The sequence below is a fragment of the Apostichopus japonicus genome, chromosome 5 (assembly GCF_037975245.1).
Source record: "Apostichopus japonicus isolate 1M-3 chromosome 5, ASM3797524v1, whole genome shotgun sequence".
In the NCBI taxonomy this organism is placed as follows: Eukaryota; Metazoa; Echinodermata; class Holothuroidea; order Aspidochirotida; family Stichopodidae; genus Apostichopus; species Apostichopus japonicus.
This window is the reverse complement of record NC_092565.1, coordinates 16,982,545-17,007,568: the sequence shown is the minus strand read 5'-3', so window position 1 is coordinate 17,007,568 and position 25,024 is coordinate 16,982,545. Positions and strand designations below refer to the sequence as shown.

At 36.7% G+C, this 25,024-nt stretch overlaps 2 protein-coding genes and 1 long non-coding RNA gene across 23 annotated transcripts in view; 1 reads left to right on the top strand and 2 right to left on the bottom strand.

Moving 5' to 3' along the window:
• The window catches only part of LOC139967869 (uncharacterized), a 52,393-nt gene extending 33,876 nt beyond the window's left edge, over nucleotides 1–18,517 (top strand). For 6 of the 21 annotated variants that reach the window (XR_011793170.1, XR_011793167.1, XR_011793172.1 and 3 more), the window contains 5 exons: nucleotides 8,551–8,711; nucleotides 8,835–8,976; nucleotides 12,238–12,322; nucleotides 13,358–13,478; nucleotides 18,024–18,512. Coding sequence is in view for 14 of the 21 variants with exons in the window: in XM_071972034.1 (XP_071828135.1) it covers nucleotides 8,551–8,574 (24 nt within the window). In the remaining 7 variants the exon portion in view is untranslated. Of the gene's footprint in view, nucleotides 1–8,550; nucleotides 8,712–8,834; nucleotides 8,977–11,004; nucleotides 11,120–11,176; nucleotides 12,323–13,357; nucleotides 13,511–16,911; nucleotides 17,006–18,023 lie in introns of those variants that run through there. The other 15 variants (XR_011793169.1, XM_071972021.1, XM_071972019.1 and 12 more) reach the window with 13 other exon arrangements.
• LOC139967868 (uncharacterized) lies at nucleotides 2,610–5,689 on the bottom strand. The gene is made up of 2 exons (XR_011793166.1): nucleotides 4,845–5,689; nucleotides 2,610–3,847 (listed from the first exon to the last, which is right to left on the bottom strand). It is a non-coding gene; the product is annotated as an uncharacterized lncRNA (long non-coding RNA).
• Nucleotides 18,518–20,783: 2,266 nt separating the features above from the next.
• On the bottom strand, nucleotides 20,784–24,668 carry LOC139968171 (uncharacterized). The gene has a single exon (XM_071972566.1). It carries the CDS (start codon nucleotides 24,666–24,668, stop codon nucleotides 20,784–20,786), a length of 3,885 nt encoding a protein of 1,294 aa, XP_071828667.1.
• Between the last annotated feature and the right edge of the window lie 356 nt (nucleotides 24,669–25,024).

The following is a 25,024-nucleotide window of genomic DNA, read 5'->3' as shown; positions in this document are numbered from 1 at the left end:
CAAGTTTGCCCTTGTGATCGTGAAGGAGAGATCGCCTTGGGAGCATGATAGTCTTGTATTCAGTATCACTGATTCTGGTGTATGCTTTGGCCCATGCTAGACATTTGTGTATGAGATCCTTGCTTTTTAGGGGTAAAAATGAACAATATCAAAGACCAGAAAGGTGAGACTGCTCTTTTCCTGTAATTTTTTAAACCATTCCAGTACGCTTGTAGTATGTCTGTATTTATGCGGTCAGGCCTTGCTCACTCGTCCCATTTCAGGTTATGTTGGGTCTATAGCTTGCATTTTGTGTTATTTTGAAAAAAAAATTTGTGGTCCTTGATTGTCACGAAAGCCGTTTTGGGTCCAGTTTTATTTATTCGGTTACCTATTTTTAATTTGTCAGCTAGACTTGTGTATTCATTATCTATTTCGGTGGCGGTGTTGCAGTCCGCATATTTGTATTTCTGAGATATGTTTACAGTAAGCAACTCACCATATTCGGCGGGGTCCATCTTATACATGTTCCTGGTTTGTCCGCTTCCACAAAGATTTTTTTAGAGGATGTGATGTTTTCTACACCCTTCTTGAGGTTGGACAGGAACTTCTCAGTCACTTCCTTGAATCTAATGTTCTCGACCATTTCCAGCATATCGGACTCGAATGAGACCAACTCCAGGATTTGTGGTGGGGCGCGTCTCGATTTTAGCCCATATGCATCGGTGGTGGCGGTGTTGTCCTCGTCACGGCTGGTGTCACTTGTTTCCACATCGGTGTCAATGTCGGCCAGGAAAAATAATGCTCTCCATCGCATCCGTTTATCAGCTTCTCTGTCATCTCTAGCAGTCTTTTCAAGTATTCTCTAGTTGATGGCAAAGGAATGTTCTTGCCCAAGTAGTTCATGTTGTATCCTTCCATACTGTAAAAACATGTACTGCTGTTAGTAGGTAGAGTGCTCAACCGAGGTTCAGGAGCCAAACTATAAAATATAGCTAAAATGCTATCAACGGTGAGAGGGCCCAATACCCAACTAGAGCATGATTGATATATATATATATAATATATATGTAATAAACGTTAAACTATTAAGAGTCCATTGCTATTCAGAGTTTCACGCTTGTGCAAATAGTTGTACAGCAATCGTCAGGCGTACTGATCTGTTATAAAGTATGGGTCGCTGTTCCACGAACTACCATATATATATATAAATATATATATATATATATATATATATATATATATATATATATAAGAAGTAATCAAAGTACGTGGCGTATGTATATATGGGTGTTTATTTTTTTATGGGTACCAACTTGTGACATTGATACCAAAATTTCAAAATAAGTTGATTCCATAAAATAGTGACTCATTCTAGAGTTCAGTATGTGCAATTGATAATTTACAAGCAATTTTTGAGTTCAGGTCAACCTTATGTGCACAGTCACAACTTTAAATTTGACGTTTCGGATATGGTTCCACGTGTAAGTGGGACACCAAAGTGACTTGAAATTCCTATTAGTAGTTACAAGCAGGTTGCACTTCTGAAACTTTTATCACTATTGAACTTTGTAATGAATACCGCTTGAATAAATCAGCACTTGACAGTTCTTGCTTGAATGTGAAAAACAAATTAGTGATGATAACGAAATTGAAATTGGCAATAATGTGGTTTTCCCCATACGTTATAAATATTTATTTCATTTTGAGTAAACAATAGCCTTCAGTTCAATGAAAAACATTTTTGTACATTGCAAAGAAGTTCTTTCACTACATATATCCATTTCATAGAACCATCTACAAGAATCTTTCAGCAGATAAGACCAACTATCAAGATTCCCCGTGTAAGTGGGACACAAAATATTTGGTGTCCTGCTTACATATGGAACAACTACCATCGATCAAGTTTATATTTGCATAACATCCAACACGATATTAAATATCACTAGCAGTAACAAGAAACAATTCATTAGCAGTGTCTACATGGTAACTAGATACAAGTCTGAACTTGATATCCAGAATTAATATAACTGGAACACACTGTATACTGCACTGAAATCCGAAAAGGAAGTCATGCTGACCATAAGTCAGGTAAGTTTGGTATATTGTATTAATTCCTTACTAGAAGAACCATCCCACAGAAATCAAAACCATTGCAGTATTTTCTTAGCTAAGTACACTGGTTAATAGAGAGGTGGGTATGAGGAGGAGGAGGGGAAGGGGGTCAACAGGAATAATTTTTATCAACCTGCATACATTGTTACATAACTTCCTATTTACTGTACAGTAAGGTGTACAGTACACTAACAAAAAATTGTACGCAAACAAGGCTTGAGAGTGGACGGTTTTCTTTCTTCTTACAAACAAACAATTAAACTCCAACATTTAAAAAACAATTGAGAATATTAAAATGTAATTATATGAACTTTCACTTTGAAACTTGCCAATTAAAGTGCAAAGTTTTTCATACGATAATAAACTCGCTATCAATTAACTAACAAAGTTTGTCCTTTATTTTCAAATTTAAATTCATTTTCATGCAGTTTCCACAGACATCAAACAAGGCTTGAGAGTGGACGGTTTACTTTCTTCTTACAAACAAACATTTAAACTTCAACATTTAAAAAAAATTTAGAATATTAAAATGTAATTGTATGAACTTTAACTATTAAACTTGCCAATTAAAGTGCACAGTTTTGTCATATGATAAAACACTCACTTTCAATAAAATAACAAATTATGTCCTTTATTTTCAAATTTAAATTCATGTTCCTGCAGTTTCAACAGACATCAAACAAGACTTGAGAGTGGACGGTTTTCTTTCTTCAATAACATTTAAACTCCAACATTTAAATTTTTTTTAGAATATTAAAATGCAATTATGAACTTTCACTTTGAAACTTGCCAATTAAAAGTGCAGTTTTGTCATATGATAATACCCTCACTTTCAATTAACTAACAAAGTAAGTCCTTTATTTTCAAATTTAAATTCATGTTGAGGCAGTTTCAACAAACAGATCTACTTTTTTCTTGTAAATAACTCAAACAGTAACTTTATTAATTTGAAAATATGGAATCGTGCAAAGAAAACACTTGCCACTAATAAGTCTTCTCTTAATGCATTTTCCAACAAGAAATCCATACAAAATAACTTTCTGACCTATGGCTACCAATTAATAACTTTATGCCTCCACCCACCTAAATTATCAGCTACATTCAACTGCTTAATCATTTTTAGATTCATCAAGATGAAGAATTACAAACCTCAGTAAAAGTTACTTTTGAATGCCATCGCAATGCATCACACACATACATACACACATCATCACCATTGCATAGATCATGTGGACTTTGGCATGGAATAAAAAGTGGGAAATTGATTACTAGACTTCATGCTGAACTTTCATTTTCATTTCATTATACAGAGCATCAACCTTTGCTTGACCAACAATCGCAAAAGGCCCATTTCCAATCATGTGAAGTGGCCCATGAATAACATACTTTCCATGAATTTTCTCACTGTCAGGCCTTTTTGGCCAATCATATATCATGCTCTTTGCGTTTCGCACCCTGTGCAGGAATTTAAAGATAAAGAAATCCCCATCTAAATCAACAAATTTACCAACATAGTACTTGTTGTCATAAAATACTGCATAGTATTTTTCTTTTTCCATGGTGATGCCCCGTTGATGTGGTCCAATCTTATATCTAGTCATTTGAGGGTCAGCAATGACTTCTGCAGAAGTATTAGGAGGAGCATCATGAGTCTTGGAGTTGCTGGGAGTAACATCATCATGACCACAGTCTGCCGGCTTTACGAGGCGAACCCGAAGATTAAATGGCAGTGGCATATTTCACCACAAACTACCTGCAATGCAATAAAAAATGTAGCAGATCAAATAAAGTCCTTATTACATCATAAAAAAAATAAAAAAAGATCACAAAAAACTGAGAGGATTGCTTCCTGGGCAGGGGGATAAAAAAATAAAATGGGGGGGGGGGGGGGGTAGAGCAATACTGTATAGACTTGAAAAAGATCAGCTTCAAATAATCAACACTTGACAGTTGTACTATTTTTATTAGGCCTTTTATTATTTTTCAAGGGGAGGAGGGGGGGGGGTGGGGAGGAACCTATGATAGCCCATGTCATAGACAGTTCTCTGGTTAGATCCTCGATGCCTGTTTGTTGAGCTCATCCTTTCTCAACCTGCTCATTTCTGCCAGGGCACTTAACTATGCTATCCTAATCATAGCCTAATGTTATACTTATAGCTATGTGTAATTAACACTGGGCTTAATAACGTTAGGCTAGGCTTATACGTCTATGAAGTGAAAATAAAGGTATTAGATTTAGGCAAAGAATACTGAGCTATAACAACAAACAGACCGAATTCCATACTGTTCGCTTCACAAATGATGCCTAAAATCAACGAGAGTTTTTCATCGTAACAACGTTATATAGGCTCGGACCTAGGCCTAGCCTACACAACATTTTGGTGTCCTGCAACGAACGTTACGTTGTTACCAGTATTATTCCATCAATTCAATTATAATGAACGACAAAGCGTTTTAATCAGCTTAAAATGTGTTTGAAGCTACTTCGCGGAAAATATCCTACACATTATCCAACTCAGCCGCGCTTCGAACGTTGCATTTTAATATACGCTTGCAGTAATTAACAGTTTTGTTTACATCGTAAGTTCAGGACACGAACACCATAGTGTCACATTTAAGAGCAACACTACATTGTGAAAGTAACCTTAGGATACCTCCGAGATAAACGATTACGTGAGGGACTTTGACTTTAGTATTAACCTCGATCTAAATGTTTTGCATAGTTTAAGCTCCAAAAAAATAATTCTCACCTGTTTTTCTGCCACAGAAAGTTGTCACAACGTAAAATTAGCTACATCGTAAAAGTTAGGACACGAAATAAAACTTCAGCATTTGTTTTCGTCTGCTACCATTTGTGTCTACGTAAAAGCGGGAATTCCCTCATCTGCATCCGGGACATTGAATTAGCAGACGATAGTAAACTTTACGCAATGTGTTAGTAAATACTGATCACTGAAGTTTATAACAACGTAAAATATTTTTAGGACACGAAATGAAAGACTAAAAGTTTCACCTGTTTATTTTCGAGACACTTTTAGCAATACCGTAACATTGTTTTCATTTATAGTATTGTTTGTCATCATTAAATCTTAAGCAGATAAAACAATGTAGTACATGCCTTTTATTTTCAAATATACATGGTGGAAAACTGATGTTCCCTACGTAAGTGTTAAGGACACGAAAACTTACGTCGTAAGTTGCAAAGTGATCAATTCACTGCATAACGAACACGAACCAATATAAAGCGAAATTTCGAATAACGTGAAGGAGACATAGGTTATTATTTACTTCGAACAAATAATCGACGAATTTACCCTGTAATGATAAAATATAGCATATTTAATAACAACTGTTGAAATGTCACAGATAAACAGCAAAAAATGATGGGACACCATTAAAAAATCTACAAAAAAAACATGGTTGTCAACACATTTATTTTTTGGTGTTGGTACCATAACAAAGACATATTAATGCACATAAATATTTACCACATGAATAATTCATTGCAACTTAATAGTGAGAAAGGATTAGTGCACAAGGAAAGTGGTGCCTTAAACAGCATTGGTACCCATAAAAAAATAAACACCCACATATATATATATATATATATATATATATATATATATATGTATATATATATATATATACATATATATATATATATATATATATATATATATATATATATATTTATATATATATATATATATATATATAAGAAGTAATCAAAGTACTTGGCGTATAGTTTTGTCACGCAAGGCGCCTCATAGTATTGATATCAGTAGTAGGACGTGTCAATTTGGGTGTAGCAGACATGAACTTAATAGTAGTAGAAGTACATGTCAAATTAGTAGTGGGCCTAGTACATGTCAAATTAGTAGAAGTAGTACATGCCAAATTAGTAGTAGTACCTGTCAAATTAGTAGTGATACATGTCAAATTAGTAGTAATACATGTCAAATAAGTAGTAGTACATGACAAATAAGTAGTAGTACATGACAAATAAGTAGTAGTACATGTCAAATTAGTACACTTCAAATTAGAAGCACATACCATTAGTAGTAGTATATGCTACTGTGGTCCTTTTGGTGTTCCATATACGAAAGCCATCAGTCAAATCTTTGACGGCTGCATCTCTACGGTTGACTGACTTTGATGAATAACCAAACAAGAAACGTCCATATTAATGAGGTATGCAAGAGCACGCAAGAGCACGCGGCAAAAGTTTGGTTGTGTCAGAACGGTATGGCTTCATGAAGACGTTAATGTGTTAACTCTTGGACTGCGTGTGCTGATATGCTGTGAATTTGAGTAAAATATTCCAAATTGAACATTGAAATATGTATTGCTAGTCATGCAGACATCAAAGTGATAACTTTAAATCCGAACTTGAAAAAAAATAATACTTAGCACTTCCTTTATCTTACTTAATGAGTAAAAAAATACCAAATATTTTTTGGGTACACTTGACACATTATTTCTCACAAGAAATGGTTGCTCACATTTATTTTCCGACTCAACAGTGTACTTTTCACAAACGCTGGTAATTTATGGTTTTAATACACTTAATGATTAGACCCCAAAATACCAAAACTTTGCTCTGCTGTGGCTTGAAAACTCCCCATATTGATTAGAAATTATCCTTTCAAACATTTCTGATGGCATTCACACCAACTTTATTATTGGGAGGCATCTCTTTTTAATGTCAATATGGGAATTTGACTTAATGTCAAAAGGTCAAAAGGTGGAGTAGAACAACAAAGCTGGTGTTTTTTTTTTATAACTCGATGTTTTGTCTCGATTGTTATAAATCTATTCGGCTACTAAACGTGGCAGAAATAGCAGCATTTTAGTGCATGCGTTCATGCGATTTGCAGTGAAAGGAACGGGGGGGGGGGGGGGGTGCAGGGACAATGATGCAAGGGGCAAGAGAAGTGGGGTTTCAGGAACTTTTGTATCCTTCCAGAATTTTGCAGGGTTTCATAGACATTCCTGTATTTTCTAATGCAAATAGCTCTTTCAAATTTTCTACTGCCCTTTTCCCTAAGTTGTCAAGTTTAGAGGATAAATCTGTCCTTCCTCTGGACAAGCATCATATTTCTTTCGCAGGTAGGCGTAGTCGTTCCATATATGACGGTCTGTAATTGTTGTACTCCCCAATCCTAACTCCTGAGTCCTGTCACTGTACCTGTCCCAAATCCCTACCTATCTCACCCTTCTGGAATCCATTTAACATTCAACTGTTAGACCACACTGCTACTGTAGTTGAACATTACGGTGGAGTAAATGCACACGAGAATAATCAAAATAGAATATTTTGGAAAACAAAAGTCGATAAAGTAGTTTATTATATAAACAGTATCAGTAAATGGAGCAGCAATAAGCTGTAACAGAAACCAACAGGGTAGGATGCAGAGATATTTATATATTGAAAGCTTTTATTTAATGCAGTTTGGTGCCTTAAATCAGCAATTGCAGTTTTTACCTAAGTACCCAGTTTATTAATGTACTCTCATTAGGAAACCGGAGGGGCACAGCTACTATTTCGAGGGAGAGAATTAGAAATTGTCTTTGATTTTCATTGAGATGGCAGGGCACTATGGCAACTTTGTAGTTTTAGTAGGAAAACAAGGCTATTTACATACACTTGTGAAAAGGCACCAAGGGGCATGGTTTCCCGAGTGAGAAAAAACATGTAGAATTGACAGAATTTTAAGAGCAACTTTTCTTTCAGTGGTTTGTTTAAAACTGTACATCCAAACCTGAACATTTACCACAGCTGCTCAATATTTACTGGCTCTTGGCGCAAATTTTGCTGGAGTTTTGGACAGTCTTAGAGCCATGACTTAGATGACAAAGTTGTAGGATGATCAAGAGGGCACCTAATGCATTGATTGAAAGGGTTAAAGGGCATACTGCATGTAGTGAAATGTATTTTGCTTTTTTTCGTATTGTTGTCTGTTATATAACATTTGGTAACTTTGTTTGACCATACCTCAAATTGTTCAGATTCAGCTGCATAATTATTTGCTCATGTTTAAACGAGTACCTTGCGTGATTGGCTTTTTGAACCCTCATGATTTATGTTACGTAATAAGTCCTTTTCAATGTCCTTTGATATATATTGGGCGCACACGGAAAAGGGACCACTGGCATTGGTTGCGTTTAGCCAGAACACGTAATTTATATTTTAAGATCTGAGATCCATGCGAAGCCAATGGAAAGTAATGCCACGTAAGCAGTTCGTAATAGTGGTTGCTGGAAGTTCTCGACATTAAAGGGCTAAAGAGGTATTTTGGTGTTTATATATTATGAGTTAAATGCTTTCTTCATGTGTATTTGCTGGTTCATGTTTGTGTAATAGTGAAATTTGTGTAGTTTTATTTATGCCAAAAAACAAAATATAAAAATGTTGTATTTAGTACTGTAAGTTTTCTATTTTTGTATTTTCGATAGTTTTACGGAGTTATGGAGTCATAAACGAATACGAAGCCAATAAATTGCGGTGACTTTACTCTTGTTCAAAACCGTCCGTCATTTTTTCTTCTTGCCACGACCGGTACACCGCAGTTGTTGCTATCAGTGATGGATGATTTTTAAGCTCATTACCGCAAGAGGTAATTTGCCATTGACCTGCTTCCTGATGTACATATTCTTACGTTCATTGAGTGTGTTTTGTTTTTTTCTTCTTTCACCCTCTGTCTGTCTACATTGTTGTTTCTCTTTTCTTTCATCTTTAGCTCCAGTTTATTCTCCCCACAAAAGGTCGCTATAGAAAATTTAGGAGATACGGCTCAGTCCGAGTAAACGCATGGCTCATCTCTGAATACGGAGTCCAGTGGTAGCGATAGTAACCGGGATCGACATTTTAACCAGTCATAAGTAAGTTTCACTCTCTAAACATGTTTTAGTTGAAGCAAGGTTTTGTCAGCTGGCAACATATTATCTATGTTTATTCTCTTGTAAAAGAATTCAAAAATAAGAAACTGACTGGGAAAAGTAAATGCAATGTACTTTATTGAGAAAAGTTATTGGATAATCCCAAACTGAATGTTTACTTACCATAAATGCAACTGGTTGAAGGTATCGATGTTTCTTTTTAACGACATTTTGATTTGATTTATTTGATTTTCCACTGGATATATACATGTGGAGGGAAGTCCTCTAAAAAGCCAATTCAGGCTTAACAAGGTAAAGGACTCCCAAGAAAGAAAGAAAGGGAAAACAAAAAAACAAAACAAAAAACATATATACATAAATGTAAATATAACTAGTGTCTTAATAAAGAATAATTAATAACATACAATATAAACGATGTATCAATACTGAGAAATTACTTCTTTTTTAAGTGCTTTTCTAAATGTTTCTTTAGATGGTTTAGATTTTATAGTAGCAGTTAGATCATTCCATGTCCTCATAGCATGATTCTTTAAACTTAACGTACCAAATGTTGTATTACATAAGTTGTGGTGTGCTTGACCGGCACTTCTAGTGTGGTGACTATGTATGGCGCTGTTAATAGTAAATAAGTCATGAAAGGCTGCAGGAAGTAAGCCATTCCAAGCCTTGTAAAAGAATGTGGCTACATTCAGCCTAACAATATCGTTAAATTTTAATAAGTTGAGCTATTTGAAAAGTGAGCTGGTGTGTTCACGATATTCAGAATGAGTTATGTGACGAATGACTTTCTTTTGTAGGATTTCAAGAGGGTGAAGGTAAACATTATGGGTGCCAGACCAGATTATAGAGCAATATGAAAAATGGGGGAACACTAATGTTTGGTAAAGCATTCTAAGAATATTCTGAGGAAAATAGTGTTTCAACTTAAAAATGATACCAACATTTTTCGCCACAGTGTTTGCAATATTTGATATATGTTCACACCAAGTAAGTTTACTATCAATATAAACTCCAAGAAACTTAATACTATGTACATGCTTGATAGGCTTACCATCCATTAAAATGTCTTTTTTCCAAGAAAAAGATTTACTTTTATTGAACACAATGTAGCTGGTTTTATCAAGATTAAGTGAAAGCTTATTAGTTGCAAACCAGTCGTTAAATTGATTCAACTCCATGGATACTATGTCATGTAAAGTATTCAAATTATTGGATTCGAAAAATATACTAGTGTCATCTGCAAATAAAATAGTTTTTGCAATATTAGAGATATGACAGATGTCATTGATATATATAATGAAAAGAAGTGGTCCTAACATTGAACCTTGAGGAACACCACAGCGGATTTCAGCATAGTCAGACATGGTGTTCTTATACGAAGTATACTGTAAACGTTTTGATAAGTAGCTGTCCATCCAGTTAAGGGTTGGTCCTCTAATACCGTAGAATGATAACTTGTTTAGCAGAATACGATGGTCAATGGTATCAAATGCTTTTGATAGATCTAAGAATATTCCAACACATGTTTTCTTCTTATCAAGGCTATCGTATAATTTATCAATGGCATCTGCCAGGGCAAGCTCAGTTGAGTGACCAGGGCGGAATCCATATTGTTCCTTGCAAAGTATGTCATTAGCATCTAGAAAATTTATGATTCTGTTGGACATGAGACGTTCGAGAATTTTGGAAAAGCATGATAGAATAGAGATTGGTCGGTAGTTCTCGTAGATATTGGATTCTCCTTTCTTAAAAATGGGTAAGACCTTAGCAATCTTCAGCTTGTCTGGGAATACCCCAGTGGTGAACGATATGTTACAGATATGAGAGGGGTGACAATGAAAGGTAATACCTGCTTAACAATATCTGGCTTGAAATCATCGTACCCAGCTGCCTTCTTTGGCTTTAAGCAATGATTCGCAACACGTAAGAGTTCCTCCTCCCTGACAGGGTAGGTGAAAATAGAGTTTCGCGTACTATTATTGCTATACATATGGTTGTTTGATTTTGCAGTATGACTGATTTTGCTGGCAAGTGAGGGTCCAAGGTTAATGAAGAAACCATTAAAACCGTTTGCAATGTCTTGATCGTCGCTGGTTTCGTGATCGCCGTCTTTGAAAACAGATGGGTATGATGATTTCTTACGGTCTCTCTTAAGAACCTCATTGATTACGCCATGTGACCATATGTGAAGTATACGTGTTACTTTACGTCGTGATCAAACACTTTTCCAAACTATCTCAAGTTGTAAAGGATTGGGACGGTAAAAAAGAAGTCTATTTGGGGTGGGGGTGAGTGGAGGAGGGGTGGGCGGCTAAAATAGGCTGCTTATAACAATATGGTTTTTAAATTTACACTCTAAACAGTTGACTGTTCTGAAAACTGCACAGTGCATTTTAAAGTAGACCACTATCTATTTCTTGCTGTAAAGCAGAACTGTTTGTGACTTTTGGTTGAGTTTGTTTTGATCTCATATCCCTTCATGTAATGAATAGGGAGATGACATGTTGTACTTCACCCCACATAAAAAATGTGAGTGAGTGAGTGCGTGAGCGTGTCTGTGTGCGTGAGTGAGCAAAATTAAATATGTCGCAAACTCCTCCTAGACCCAAATTTATGTCAAGTTCAAGCTTGGTGAGTCGGTGCCTGACCATGTTAATTCATGCCTGCGTGATTGATGACGTCAAGGAGGTCAAAGGTCAAGAAATCTAAAACTTGGTTTTTAGCCATTTTCTGCATGCCAACTTGTTGGACAAAGGCATTAAACCACATTATATGTAGAGAATGAAGAGACAAAGTTTAAAACAAGACAGATTTAGCTGTTTAGGCTTGTAGTTAACTGGTCAATTGGTCTAAATTGTGCAAAAGAGTGTGTCGTGAACTTCTCCTAGACTGTAAGTCCGATCACATTCAAACTTGGTGGGAAGGTGCCTGACCATGTACTGTAAACTTGATCTTGGGTGATTGTCTAAATGTCATAGGTGAAAGGTCAAATACCCAGAAAGTGTAGCCATTTTCTGCTTGTCAGTATGTTGGAAAAGTCATTAAACCACAAAATATGTAGACTACTATAATGGGACAAATTTTAATTTAGAACTTATGCAGTTGTTAAGGGTCAAGGTCAAAGTTCATTGTAGATCCATTCCATCATAAAAGACATGAGTACCATAGATTGCCATCTTGTCTTACGTTTAAATCACAATAGATGCTAAGATCCCACAAGGGAGTTTATTAGGCAAGTTTCAGGAAAGATATGATTGATAAAGATGGCTACCTTCAAGGTATGCAAGGAATTAAGATGACTAATGAAGCAATCCATGACAGAATGAAGGTGAGATGACAAAACTATTAATTAATGGATCATTCAACTGTCAATTTGAGTATAGTAATTAATTTAATGTAAGTTTAATTGCTTTGTTCAAGGGCTGTCCTAACATGTTAGTGTTTAATATCATTGGATGTAAGGTTAAATTGCGACTAACATGCAACATCATGTAACATGTTGAAAATTTCAAGTTTCATTGCTTACACTACATTTCGTGTTTAAAAGAATGCTGAGTGAAGATACCCACTGCTGCAGGGGATGAAAAATTTGGTGTTTAATGCACAAGCTCCAGCTCATTCATTGGGGCTCAAATTTCAACTCCTACCCAGATCCCATCAAAGAGAGTAAGTGACGTCTGCTCCTGTAACGCGACAAAAGCATACAAGACGGTGGTATGAACAGACCTTATGGGGAAAAAGTTAACACGTCATTTAATGAAAGTGAAAATATTCCCCATCTTGGTGGGGTGGAATTCATTTCCCCTGTGGGTTAATTGTATAACAAAGGAGAAATCTGTTAGCAACGATGATTATTAATGCATCTTTGCGTGATTGATTACTAATCCATCTTTGCGTGATTGATTATTAATCCATATTTGCATGATTGATTATTAATTCATCTTTGCGTGATTGATTATTATACAAATATTGAATGGTTTCCATTCGTGCAATAGTGCAAATATTTCATGAGTTGAAAGATGGAATATTGAATGGAACAAATTACATCTTTCAACGAATGAAATATTTGCACTATTGCACGAATGGAAACCATTCATTATTTTTTTTATACAACATATTATATTAAGATGGGTAAAATGCACTCATGCAACAGATTGTTTTGAACAGACAGGTTTCTCTGCTCTCTTACTGTTGAAAAAAGTGCTACCAAGAAAGTATAACTCATGGTTCTATTTCATAGAGTGGAATAGAGCGGATTTTGCATGCAATCAACGAGCAATTGACCAATCAAATGACCAGACTACAAATAGGTGTTTTATAATATTTGCATGATTGATTATTAATCCATCTTCTTTCTGCTTAGACGTTGAAGGACAGCGTAGTAAAATCAGAGGATTCCATGAAGAGACTGGTAGCAGAGATCAAGATGCTAGGTCAAAGGGTCATTCAATCTCATAAAGCCGTACAGAAGGAGGAAGAGCCAGGTACATTTTCAAGTTTCTTCCATTTGGGTTTGGTACGTTGAGAGTACAAGATGGATATGATGCTCGCATTGTATAAATTATTGGTAGCAGTATGCTGGAGACAATGGGTTGTAGGACTATTGTTTGCGAGCGGGTCACAGATATGGTCATGTGCGAAGAAAGTTGGAATGAATTTCAAAACTAACCAATGAGTCTGTCTTGAGTACAAAGATTTACTTCGCTGCTGTATAAACCCGAGCGCGTTTAGCAGGAGTGTCAAGCATAAATCAGGGACGTTAAAATTTGGTCAAAATGTCCTATTTATGGTTGTTCGCAAGCGAAGATGTTACCTAACTCATATGGAATTGATACCAAGTGTTTGTATTGAATGAGTGCAGTTGTTAAATTTTTTGTCCCCGCCATCCCCACCCCACCCCCTGAAAGAAGTATCCCTAACTGTGATGAAATATCACTTAAAAATATTCAGTCTTACGCAAGGCGATGGAGTACAACAGAGTTAAGGAGAATGGAATTTTCGGAACGTTAAAGAATACATCAAGTTTATTTCCTTCGTCCTCAGATGTAGTGTAAAGTTTTTTTTTTGGTGAATATTGTAAGGATAACAAGCTCGAATTCCTTTTTTCCTAGAACTGAATAAGTATTCAAGCAAAGCAAATTGCTCTTTTTTTGTATTGAATGAGTGCAGTTGTTAAATTTTTTGTCCCCGCCATCCCCACCCTGGAAAGAAGTATCCCTAACCGTGATGGAATATCACTTAGTAATATTCAGTCTTACGGAAGGTGATGGAGTACAACAGAGTTGAGGAGAGTGGAATTTTCCGAACGCCAAAGTGTCACTGTTCCCCTGACCAACACGGGAATAGTGCTAACTTTGTTAATTAAGGCGAGGATAACAGCTAGGTACTTGACTCCATAAAGAACTAGGACATGTGGGTGTATATAGTGATACAATTACCGACTGAAACACCCGTTCATATAGAACTCGGACAAGTGGGTGTATAGAACAGAAAAATATAGTGATACAATTACCGACTGAAACACCCCTTCACGTAAATCACACCCTTCACATAAATCACAAATTAGGGAATGATTGAATTATAACATTAGGAAATTCAAGAAATTAAGAAACTTGATCTCTTTTCACGTCTTCTGATACTTAAAGTTCAAATGACAATTTCAATCCAAAAGTTACGGTAAGCTTCAGGCAGCTGTCACTGTTTCACCAACTCCTGTCTTTTGGGCCACTTTCTCTTTAGGCCAGCACCCCTTGTCTCTCTTGCTCCGCTGATGATGGTCGAGAACTGCAGGGTACAAAATACGTTAACTAGTATTTTGTCTATACATGCTCTGGAATTATCCCGAGGGAATTTGTAATACGAACCCTAACCACAGTGAAACTTCCTGCAGATGTGATTTTCCCTTTGGGATATTGAAAATGCATAACACATAATAACATAAATAATAACATAAACCCACCACCAAGTCATAAATAATCACAAGGCTCCCAATTCTATAATGCCCCCACTTACTGCTCCAATACAACACTTACTATATACATACTATCTCTACCCCTAGGGCAGCTTCAATGGCCAGGATTATTCTTGAACATAATCTCTGTATCTAAAATATCATGCCATACCCCAAGACACAATTCTCCTCTCTAAAGTGATCCCTGATTCCATTATCTTGTAACACATATTACTAAGTATTATTGACATATCCCCAAGGCTAGAGCCAAAGTTGCCTAGGTCAGGATACAAACCCCCACAATAACAGGGACTCTTCAATAAGCAATGAATAGAATAAACACATTCTAATACCTTGAAACATCAGTCCCCACATGTTCTTAACAAGGATAAATAATGTGACTTACTTCACCGGGCTTCGACTTGCTCCCGGTCTCCAGGCACAGACTGGCACGGCCACCATACATCCACACAGAACCGGTTACTGGTCAAATTAACTCAGGTGGTGACAATAAATAATATATGGTTTTTGGGGTATAAAATGTTGGCCTCGCAGGCTAAGCTTCAAGCATCTCAACATCAAGCCTGAATACAACTTAGTGCCCTCACAGGGTCCTACCACAACAGCAAAAATAACCAACACACCACACCCACAGAGGACACAGCCAGTCTTGTACAACTGTACCTTTCAAACCCTGGGAGTCAAGTGAGGAATATTCTCCAACTCTGAAATGAATGCATACCATGTACTGCTCAAAACAATACATAACACAAAACAAGACACAAACAAGACAAATATGCAGGACACAAAGGGATAAAGCTACTACCTTCAAGTCAGGTTCAATCTAGCTTTTGCCATTCAGAGTCACTCAAGTGATACATAAGGCAATACAATAGGGACTAGTATCTGCTGTGACATAAAGAATACATCAAGTTTATTTCCTTCCTCCTCAGATTTAGTGTAAAGTATTTTCTTTTGGTGAATATTGTAAGGATAACAAGCTTGTTCCTTTTTTCCTAGAACTGAATACGTATTCACGCGAAGCAAATTGCTCTTTTTACCCATCATCAAAGTAGCTGTGCAGTTACTAGTGTATTGGAAACAATATTATACCTGCCATTAGTTTTGCCATATGCAACTGTGCATTATTTTTTTTGGGAGGTGGGGGGGTTTCCCTTAAATTGCATGTGCATTGTGTCACGTTTGTTTTGACAAATATGGCTTAATTGTTCTGTGTAGTGATAATCTGTTCCTATAATCCCAGAGATATAAATATAAATGTATTTAGAGGAAAATCTTGAAAAGGGTGTAACAAAATTAACGCCAGATCAGGTCAGATCTTTCTGGAAACCCTGCACGTAATGAGACTAAGAGAGAATTGGTCTGGGAGGATGGGAGAGGGGGGGGGAGGCAGGTCTTAGTGGAATATTTAGGAACTTTGCAGTTTTTGTGTGTTGTTCTCCATCTCAATTAAAGACCTGTTATTTATGTGTAAATTAACACCTAGTTACTTAGTATTTTGCTGTTTTGGATGCAGCCAGGGGTGGGACGTAGATTCCCTATATCTTAGATTTTGTCTGTAACCCCACCAAAACACACATCCAGTACCCCTAAACCCACTCCGAACTCTGTTGCTCCATTTACCCGAGCGAATGTGGCTATGAAATTGACTGACTTGCTACACAAGTGCAAAGATATTGGGCATTTTTTTTTCCATTAACAGAAACTCTAGTGTTATCATCAATATAATGATAAACAAAATGGAGAAACTTTCAGCACATGTATTCAAAATAGTAAACACTTACTTATTGCCTCCACTCCACCCTCCAGTTTAATATTCTGGCTTTGCTTTCTGATTATGTGCAGGTTTGAGATGTAGTACATTTCTCCATCCATGTTATTGTCAGATAATGAAATGAGAATAAGAATTAATAAAATTGTAAAAGAAATGTTTCCTTCCTCCACAGCATGACTTCATATCCGTCACTTCTTCAGTATCTACCTAAATGACAAATGTAGGCTGAATTTAGGCACAATAATGTTGAAGTCCACCAGAACAAGGTTAATTTGAGATTTTACACTCACACACTGCTAATCCAGTTCCAAGCTATTCACCTTTAAAATATGCTAAACCTCCGGTATGTTCCTATAAAGGCTAACAACTTGATGATGTTATCAGCTCTTCTAGAACGGGCTTTAATGTTAATGTTAAGTTTTGTTAACCCATTGCTTTACATAAATTCTCAGTCAACCAAAGCATGTTCCTAGTAACTTGATATTAAAACAACAACACCCTTGCACCCATTGAATGAAAATTAAATATCATCTATTCAAAAGTTGACAAATTTGTACTACCACTGTAAACATGTTATTTGAGACAGGTAAATCTCTTTTTGTGGTTTTGTGTTGGATCTGAGGAACTGAGCTAAATGGTTAAGGTATTAGACTAAATAGTCTTGTCACTCTAAACTGATGAACCTCAGCAAATTAATGGGTCGTTCCCTTAAAAATTAAAAGTGGCATAAAAAATCCAGCCATGGCCTTATAGCGCTGTTTTTCAACTGTTCACAACAAATTAACTGAGGTTTGTTAAACTTTTTTTCTAAATCATCTTTTTTATGAATTTTTCCTTCATGTCTTTCGATTGTTTTATAGGTTGTAAATCTATTGCAATCAAAAACATTTTTGTTAACATTTTTTTTTTACATTTTATAATAATATTCTGTAACTGCTGTAGTTCATACAACAATACTAGACATTTTACTAGTAGATGGGTTATTAATGAAAACAAAAATAATTGACATTTCTGACATAACATAAGTTAGGGAAATCATTAAATGTTCTTAGATCTCTGTCTGTGGCTCTGACCCCCTCCCACCAAGAAAGTGTTAATCCCCCACCCCCTCCCATCACCCAAAGCAATCCGTTTTCGCCCTTAAAATTATTGGCTATCGTTGACTAATTTGAGTCTTCAAATGTAACATGCATGATCTACACTTTATGCAGAGTACAGTACTTTCGTCTAAATGGCTTGTGTATTCCTATCTAGTAATTTTCTTTCATACTCTTTTATGGACAGAACCACCTACAGTATGGTGTCCACCATGGAACAGCTCCCCAAGAGACCTCCAGAAGACTTAAATTTGGAAGAGACTTGGTAAGATGACAAAACATCAGACAGAGACAATAAATTGGAATCCCAAGCCCTTGTAGCCGATTCAGATCCCTTCTCTAGTCTCATTATGGACATGAAAGCCACCATCTCACCAAAGGGATTAGAAAAAGGAGTAAAGTTGAAGAAGAATCGGAAAGTGATTCGATCCAGCTACCAGACAGTCCTGCTGGTCTCGAACTTTCAGGATCACAAACTTTTTGAGCCACCGATGTTGCAGCTTCTTAAAAGATATATTTATTATGATTATTATTTGTTTCATCACATAGTATTACAAGGTGAACAAGACAATATAAGTACAAACAAGTAAAAAATGTGAAAGGAAGTCAACTAAGAAACCCTTTTGGGCTTAATCGAATAGAGTACTCCCTATCTATATGTATATATATATATATATATATATATATATATATATTTATATATATATATATATATGTACATATATATATGTATATATATATATATACATATATATATGTATATATATATATTGTTACGATCAACTCGATCAAGGCCAGAATACACCTCCCCTTGGGTTCACAACTCAAATGACTAAACAGCACACTGTAAAATTTAACTTTAAATATAACAATAAGTATTTATTTAATTGTGTGTTCAAGGTAATTAAAATCAAACAAAGATCATTTATCAATATCTAAGCAGTTTACACTAAAACAGATTTAATAAGTTATACTATAATTTACTCACGACCTGGTGTGTGCCGCGACGCGAGCTCAGTGACAAAAAGTCCTGGCGAATATTCCAGCGAAACTTGTAGACGGACGAATGTCCAATATTGAAGAAATCCAGCTCCCAACTTGATGACTTCCACTTCGGAGGTCGACTACTAATGAATGTCCAAGTTGTGCTTGCAGCTTGTTTATCCTTGGATTCCTGTCCTTGGGTAACTCAGAGGCCACAATAAGTAGTGCTGACTGGCACAGAACCGAAGACGGCTACACAACGATGGGCGACTTCGAAGCCGGTAAACTTGTAGCAAATCCACTAATAAAACGACAGCTATAACTTTACTGTCAAACTAAGTGAGTATTTACTCACACTGGAATTGTAGGATTTACTTGAGCGAGAGGTTATTAAACTCCCGGAGCCAAGATGGTTAAAAACTCTCGATCTCAAATTATCAGGTGCTTATATAGCCTTTTCACAAGTCCAGAAAGATCTTGAAATGTCCATCCATTCTAGAAGCATCTTACAGTAGCTCCAGCTCAGTTCAACCAACCCAAAAGGTCACTTCACCTTTCCAGGAAATCCTCACCCAGTGTTCTAAAAATAGCACATGGGATGTCCCCTTGGCGGCACTCCAATGTTCTAGCTTGTTCCAATGTGTACTGTTGAGATGTTCTACATTGTTCTCAAATGTTCTAACTCTTCTAGAAGCTTCTCAACTTTTCCAAATATTCTGCACACACCAGATATGCACACACACCAGGCAGTTCTATACTATGATTCTTAGATTAATTTATAATATTCTATGATATTGATTTATAATACAACTAATTGTTGCAAAAATCATACAAATTATTGAGATTACTTAGGGGCCTGTAACACCCTCCCCCTTAAAGAAAGAAAGTTTGATTGGAAAGAAAACTTTCTTAAATTTTAATCTCATATGAACATTTAAGCCTATTTAAGGCACTCATAACCTTAAAGGTTTACATACAGAATTTATTTACAATGACACCTTTTCTTTTAAAACTCTTTGCTTGTTAATGATAAACTATCCAACTCTGGACAAGGCATCAGCCATCACATTATCTTTGCCTTTGATATGCCTGATGTCCAGGTTGTATTCCTGCAAGGTCAAACTCCACCTTACTAGTCTCTGATTTTTGTTTTTCATCCTGTGGATGAAGGTCAGGGGGTTATGATCTGTGAAGACAAGCACTGGGTGCACAGTGGTACCCAAATATACATCAAAATGCTCCAATGCCAAAATGAGAGCAAGGCACTCCTTTTCAATAGTGGAGTAATTTCTTTGGTGCTTGTCAAACTTTTTGGAGAAGTATGAAATAGGGTGATCTATTCCATCTTCACCAACTTGCATTAGAACTCCACCACACCCTATGTCACTGGCATCTATGGCCAACTTGAATTGTTTCTGAAAGTCTGGTGCTATCAGAACTGGTTCACTAATCAGTATGGCTTTGATTTTGTTGAAACCATTTTCGGTTTCCTCTGACCAAACATATTTGACATTCTTTGCCAACAAATTTGTCAGTGGACTGGCCACATCAGAAAAATTCTGACAGACCCTCCTGTAATATCCAGCCATACCTAGAAATCGCTGAAGCTCTTTCCTAGTCTTTGGTGTGGGGAATTTCTCAATTGCTTCAACCTTAGCCTTGATAGGCTTGACCTTGCCTTGGCCTACTACATGACCCAAACAAACAACATTGCCTTGACAAAATTCACTTTTAACCAAATTAACTGTTAGTTTGGCTTGTGACAATTTCTTAAACAAGTGACGGAGTTGCCCTATGTGTTGTTCCAAGTTTGGCTGTAGACAATCAAATCATCTACATAGGCTTCACAGCCTTCAATGTCAGCCACAATACAATTGACCATTCTCTGAAAGGTTGCCGGTGCATTTTTCATACCAAACGGCATAACCCGATACTGATAAAGGGCATCTGGGGTGCAAAAGGCCTAAATTTCTTTGGCGCGATCAGTGAGGGGGACTTGCCAATACCCCTTCAAAAGGTCAAACTTGCTAACAAATTTTGCATTGCCAATTTTATCAATGCAATCGTCTATACGCGGAATCGGATACGAATCCGTTTTCGAGCACTGATTGACTTTTCTAAAGTCTGTCACAAATCTAAAGGAACCATCTGGTTTTGGAACCAGAATACATGGGGAACTCCATTCACTTTTGCTAGGTTCTATTATGTTATTTTTTAACATATACTCAATTTCTTTATTGAGATGTGCTCTCTTCAGTGGGTTTACTCTGTAGGGGTGCTGTTTGATTGGTTCATGGTCACCCACAACAACGTCATGACCAGCAGCATTAGTCCTACTAGGAACATCGGGAAAAATATCTTCCCTCTCGTGAATTAATTGCTTCAATTCACACTGCACATTTCCTGAAAGATGGCCTAATTTTTCATTCAACTTTGCAAGCACGTTAGAGTTTTGCAACTTCATAGGATATTCATGCTGCCTATCATCACTATTGTCATTTTGATCAACTTCCATTTCTGGAGTGTCGTCATGACTACTATCATTACTAGGACCTATAGAGCACACTGGTTTCACACTGCCATCATCATTTCTATCAACATACTCTTTGAGCATGTTTATATGGCACAATTGCCTACTTTTGCGCCTATCTGGCGTCTTGACAATGTAGTCAACTTCACCCACTTTTGACTCTACTGTATAAGGCCCATGGTATCTTGCCCGCAGTGGGTGTCCAGGTATTGGAAACAAGACCAGTACTTTGTCTCCTGGACTAAATACTCTACTTTTGGCATCCTTATCATACCACCTTTTCATTTTGCTTTGGGCCTCTTTTAGATTATCCCTAGCAATTTCATTTGCTCTATTGAGCCTATACTTGAATTTGGAAACATAATCCAAAAGGTTTGTATCAATTTCATCATTCAGCCATTTTTCTTTCAGAAGCTTTAAGGGACCTCGAACTGTACGCCCAAACACTAACTCAAAGGGACTGAAACCTAATGTTTCCTGAACTGCTTCTCTTGCAGAAAACAATAATAGGTGAACACCGTCATCCCAATCCTTTTCAAAATCGAAACAGTAAGTCTTAATCATATTCTTTAGAGTCTGATGGAATCTCTCTAAAGCTCCTTGGGACTCCGGATGGTATGCACTAGAGGTGTATTGTTCTATTCCTAACTCATACATGACTTCCTGAAATAAGCCTGACGTGAAATTTGACCCTTGATCTGACTGTATCGACTTTGGAAGTCCTACAAGAGTGAAAAACTTGGTTAGAGCCTTCACAATTGTCTTAGCCTTAATATTTCTCAAGGGTATAGCTTCTGGGAACCTGGTAGAGGCACACATGATAGTCAACAGATATTGATTACCTGACTTAGTCTTAGGGAGAGGTCCTACACAATCAACTATAACCAGACTAAATGGTTCATCAAACGCCGGTATAGGCTTTAAAGGAGCCGCAGGGACTTTCTGATTAGGCTTGCCCACTACTTGACAAGTGTGACAAGATCTACAATACTCAGAAACATCCTTCCTAAGTGTAGGCCACCAAAAATGATTCAAGATCCTATCATGTGTCTTCCTAATTCCTAGATGTCCTGCCATGGGACTATCATGGGCAATGCTGATGACCTCCCTGTGATATACTTTGGGAACTACAATCTGATGAATGACTTGCCATTCATCAGTTGCTGGAGCATCAGGTGGTCTCCATTTCCTCATCAGAACACCATTCCGTTTGTAAAAACAGACAGGAACTTCTTCAGCTTCCTGTAGGGTCAATGCCTTTTGACCAAGGTCCTTAAGTTCAGGGTCATTTTCCTGTTCTATGACTAACTTATTGTGACTCAAGGGATCAGTATCACTGTCCCCATTAAGCATGGGCTTGAAGTCTTGGCTATGTTTTGGAGAGCTTTTCTCTCCTGAAGAGAGAAGATGACCTGGTTCATCCAACTCTGTCATGAATGTCCCCTCTAAATCTAGATTAGGGACCAAGTCATCCCCTTTATCCTTACTATTTGCTTCAAGCATTGCTTTCTGAGTCATACTTCTTGTTACTGCACAAGCTGGAAAGACGACACTACTTTCGTCATCATTACCAGCCTCCGTGCAGGGTTCACGGGTAACAATTGGTTGAGGAAGTACTTTTCCACCAGCCAAATCATTACCTAACAACATAGAAACACCTTTGACTGGGAGTTCAGGCCTCACTCCAACTATGACTGTACCTGAGACCAAATCAGACTTTAAATTCATCTTGTGAAGAGGGACACTAATAATATCCATACCAATGCCCTGAATCAAGACATTTTCACCTGTTGCACTTACTTCACTAAAGGGCAATGACCCCTCCAAAATCATTGACTGTGCACAACAAGTGTCACGCATGATCTTTATAGGCTTTGGATCAACTTTATCACTTTCAAGTGATACAGAACCCTCCAAAACAAATGGTTCAAAGTCTTCCCTAATTTTCTCAGACTCAACATCTTTCTGTTTAACAGCCTGAAAACTAACTTGAGATCTCATGGCCACAGCACAACCTGTGGGTGCAGATTGCTGCTGTAGAGCCAACTGCTTTCCCATTAACTTCCAACACTTGGACTTAGTGTGGCCTGGTTCTTTGCAGTAGTCACAAGTCACTGACTTCTTAAAACCATCCCATGACTTGGTTGGTTTTTCACTAGAAGGACCTTTACTTCCCTGATTTGAGGGACCTGACTGTTTATTTCCTTCTTTAGTGCTATTTTGATTTTGGGACGATTTATTTTGGTTAGGCTTATTATAATTATTCTTGTGATACTGACTAAACTTATTATGCCCACCTGTATTATTGGTACTCAACTTATGCGTGAGGGCGTAATCATCTGCCATTGTTGCTGCATCTTCTAAATTATTTATGTCACGCTCATCTAAGTGAGTCCTGATGTCAGCATGGATACAACTCTTGAATTGCTCAACCAAAACCAATTGCCTAAGTTGTTTGTATTCATTGTTCACATTTTTAGAGCTAAGCCACCTATCTAACATTTGTTCTTGTACTCTTGCAAACTCAACATGAGTTTGGTTGGTTTCTTTCTTTGCACTTCGGAACTTTTGCCGGTAAGCTTCGGGCACCAACTCATAGGCCTTAAGAACTGCTTTCTTAACCACATCATAATTATGACATTGTTCAATTGATAGGGAAGAATAAATTTCTCTAGCTTTCCCGATGAACACTGACTGGAGCAACAATGTCCAAGATTCTTTAGGCCATTTCAAACTTTCGGCAATCTTCTCAAAGTGTAAGAAATATTTATCCACTTCAGTTTCTTGAAATTTTGGCACTAACCTAATATTCTTTGTGGCATCAAATTTGTCTGAGAAGTTTGATGAGCCTTGTTTTTCTAATTTATCTTTTTCCATTTGTACTTTGGCTTCTATTTCTTTTAATTTAATTCGTTCCTCCATTTGTAATCTATCCTGTCTTTCTTTTTCTTCCATCTGAAGCCTTGCATCTAACTCTTGCTGTTTGAGTATCTTTTCCAAATCTAGTTTTTCCTTTCTTTCTTGTTCCTCAATTTTTAATTTGGTCATTTCAACTTCTTTCTGAATCTCTAATTGTTTTAATTTTAATGCAGAATCTGAAGTATCCAGAATTTCTACTTTGTTTTCCAGGCATTTCTCATCTAACAAATCGTCTGCAACCAAACGGTCAATGAGTGTATTTTTGATGACTTGTTTACGCATAGCATGCTTTACTTCAATTTCCAAAAACACGGCCAATGCCATTAAATCTGGCTTCTTGAGCTCATCAAAAACCTCCCAAGATACATCTTGAACAAAATCTTCTGCAACAAATGCCATAGTGAACAACTAGTTAAATTACAAACAACAATATGCAGCACAAATATCAATGTAAACACACAAACAGATAATGTTGAAAACAATTAACTTCAATTTTTACAGTTTACTTTCCCGGATAGGCCCCCAATTCTGTTACGATCAACTCGATCAAGGCCAGAATACACCTCCCCTTGGGTTCACAACTCAAATGACTAAACAGCACACTGTAAAATTTAACTTTAAATATAACAATAAGTATTTATTTAATTGTGTGTTCAAGGTAATTAAAATCAAACAAAGATCATTTATCAATATCTAAGCAGTTTACACTAAAACAGATTTAATAAGTTATACTATAATTTACTCACGACCTGGTG

Coding starts and splice junctions, on each gene's coding strand:
- LOC139968171 (XM_071972566.1), bottom strand. CDS start 24,668: ATGGCATTTGTTGCAGAAGATTTTGTTCAAGATGTATCTTGGGAGGTT.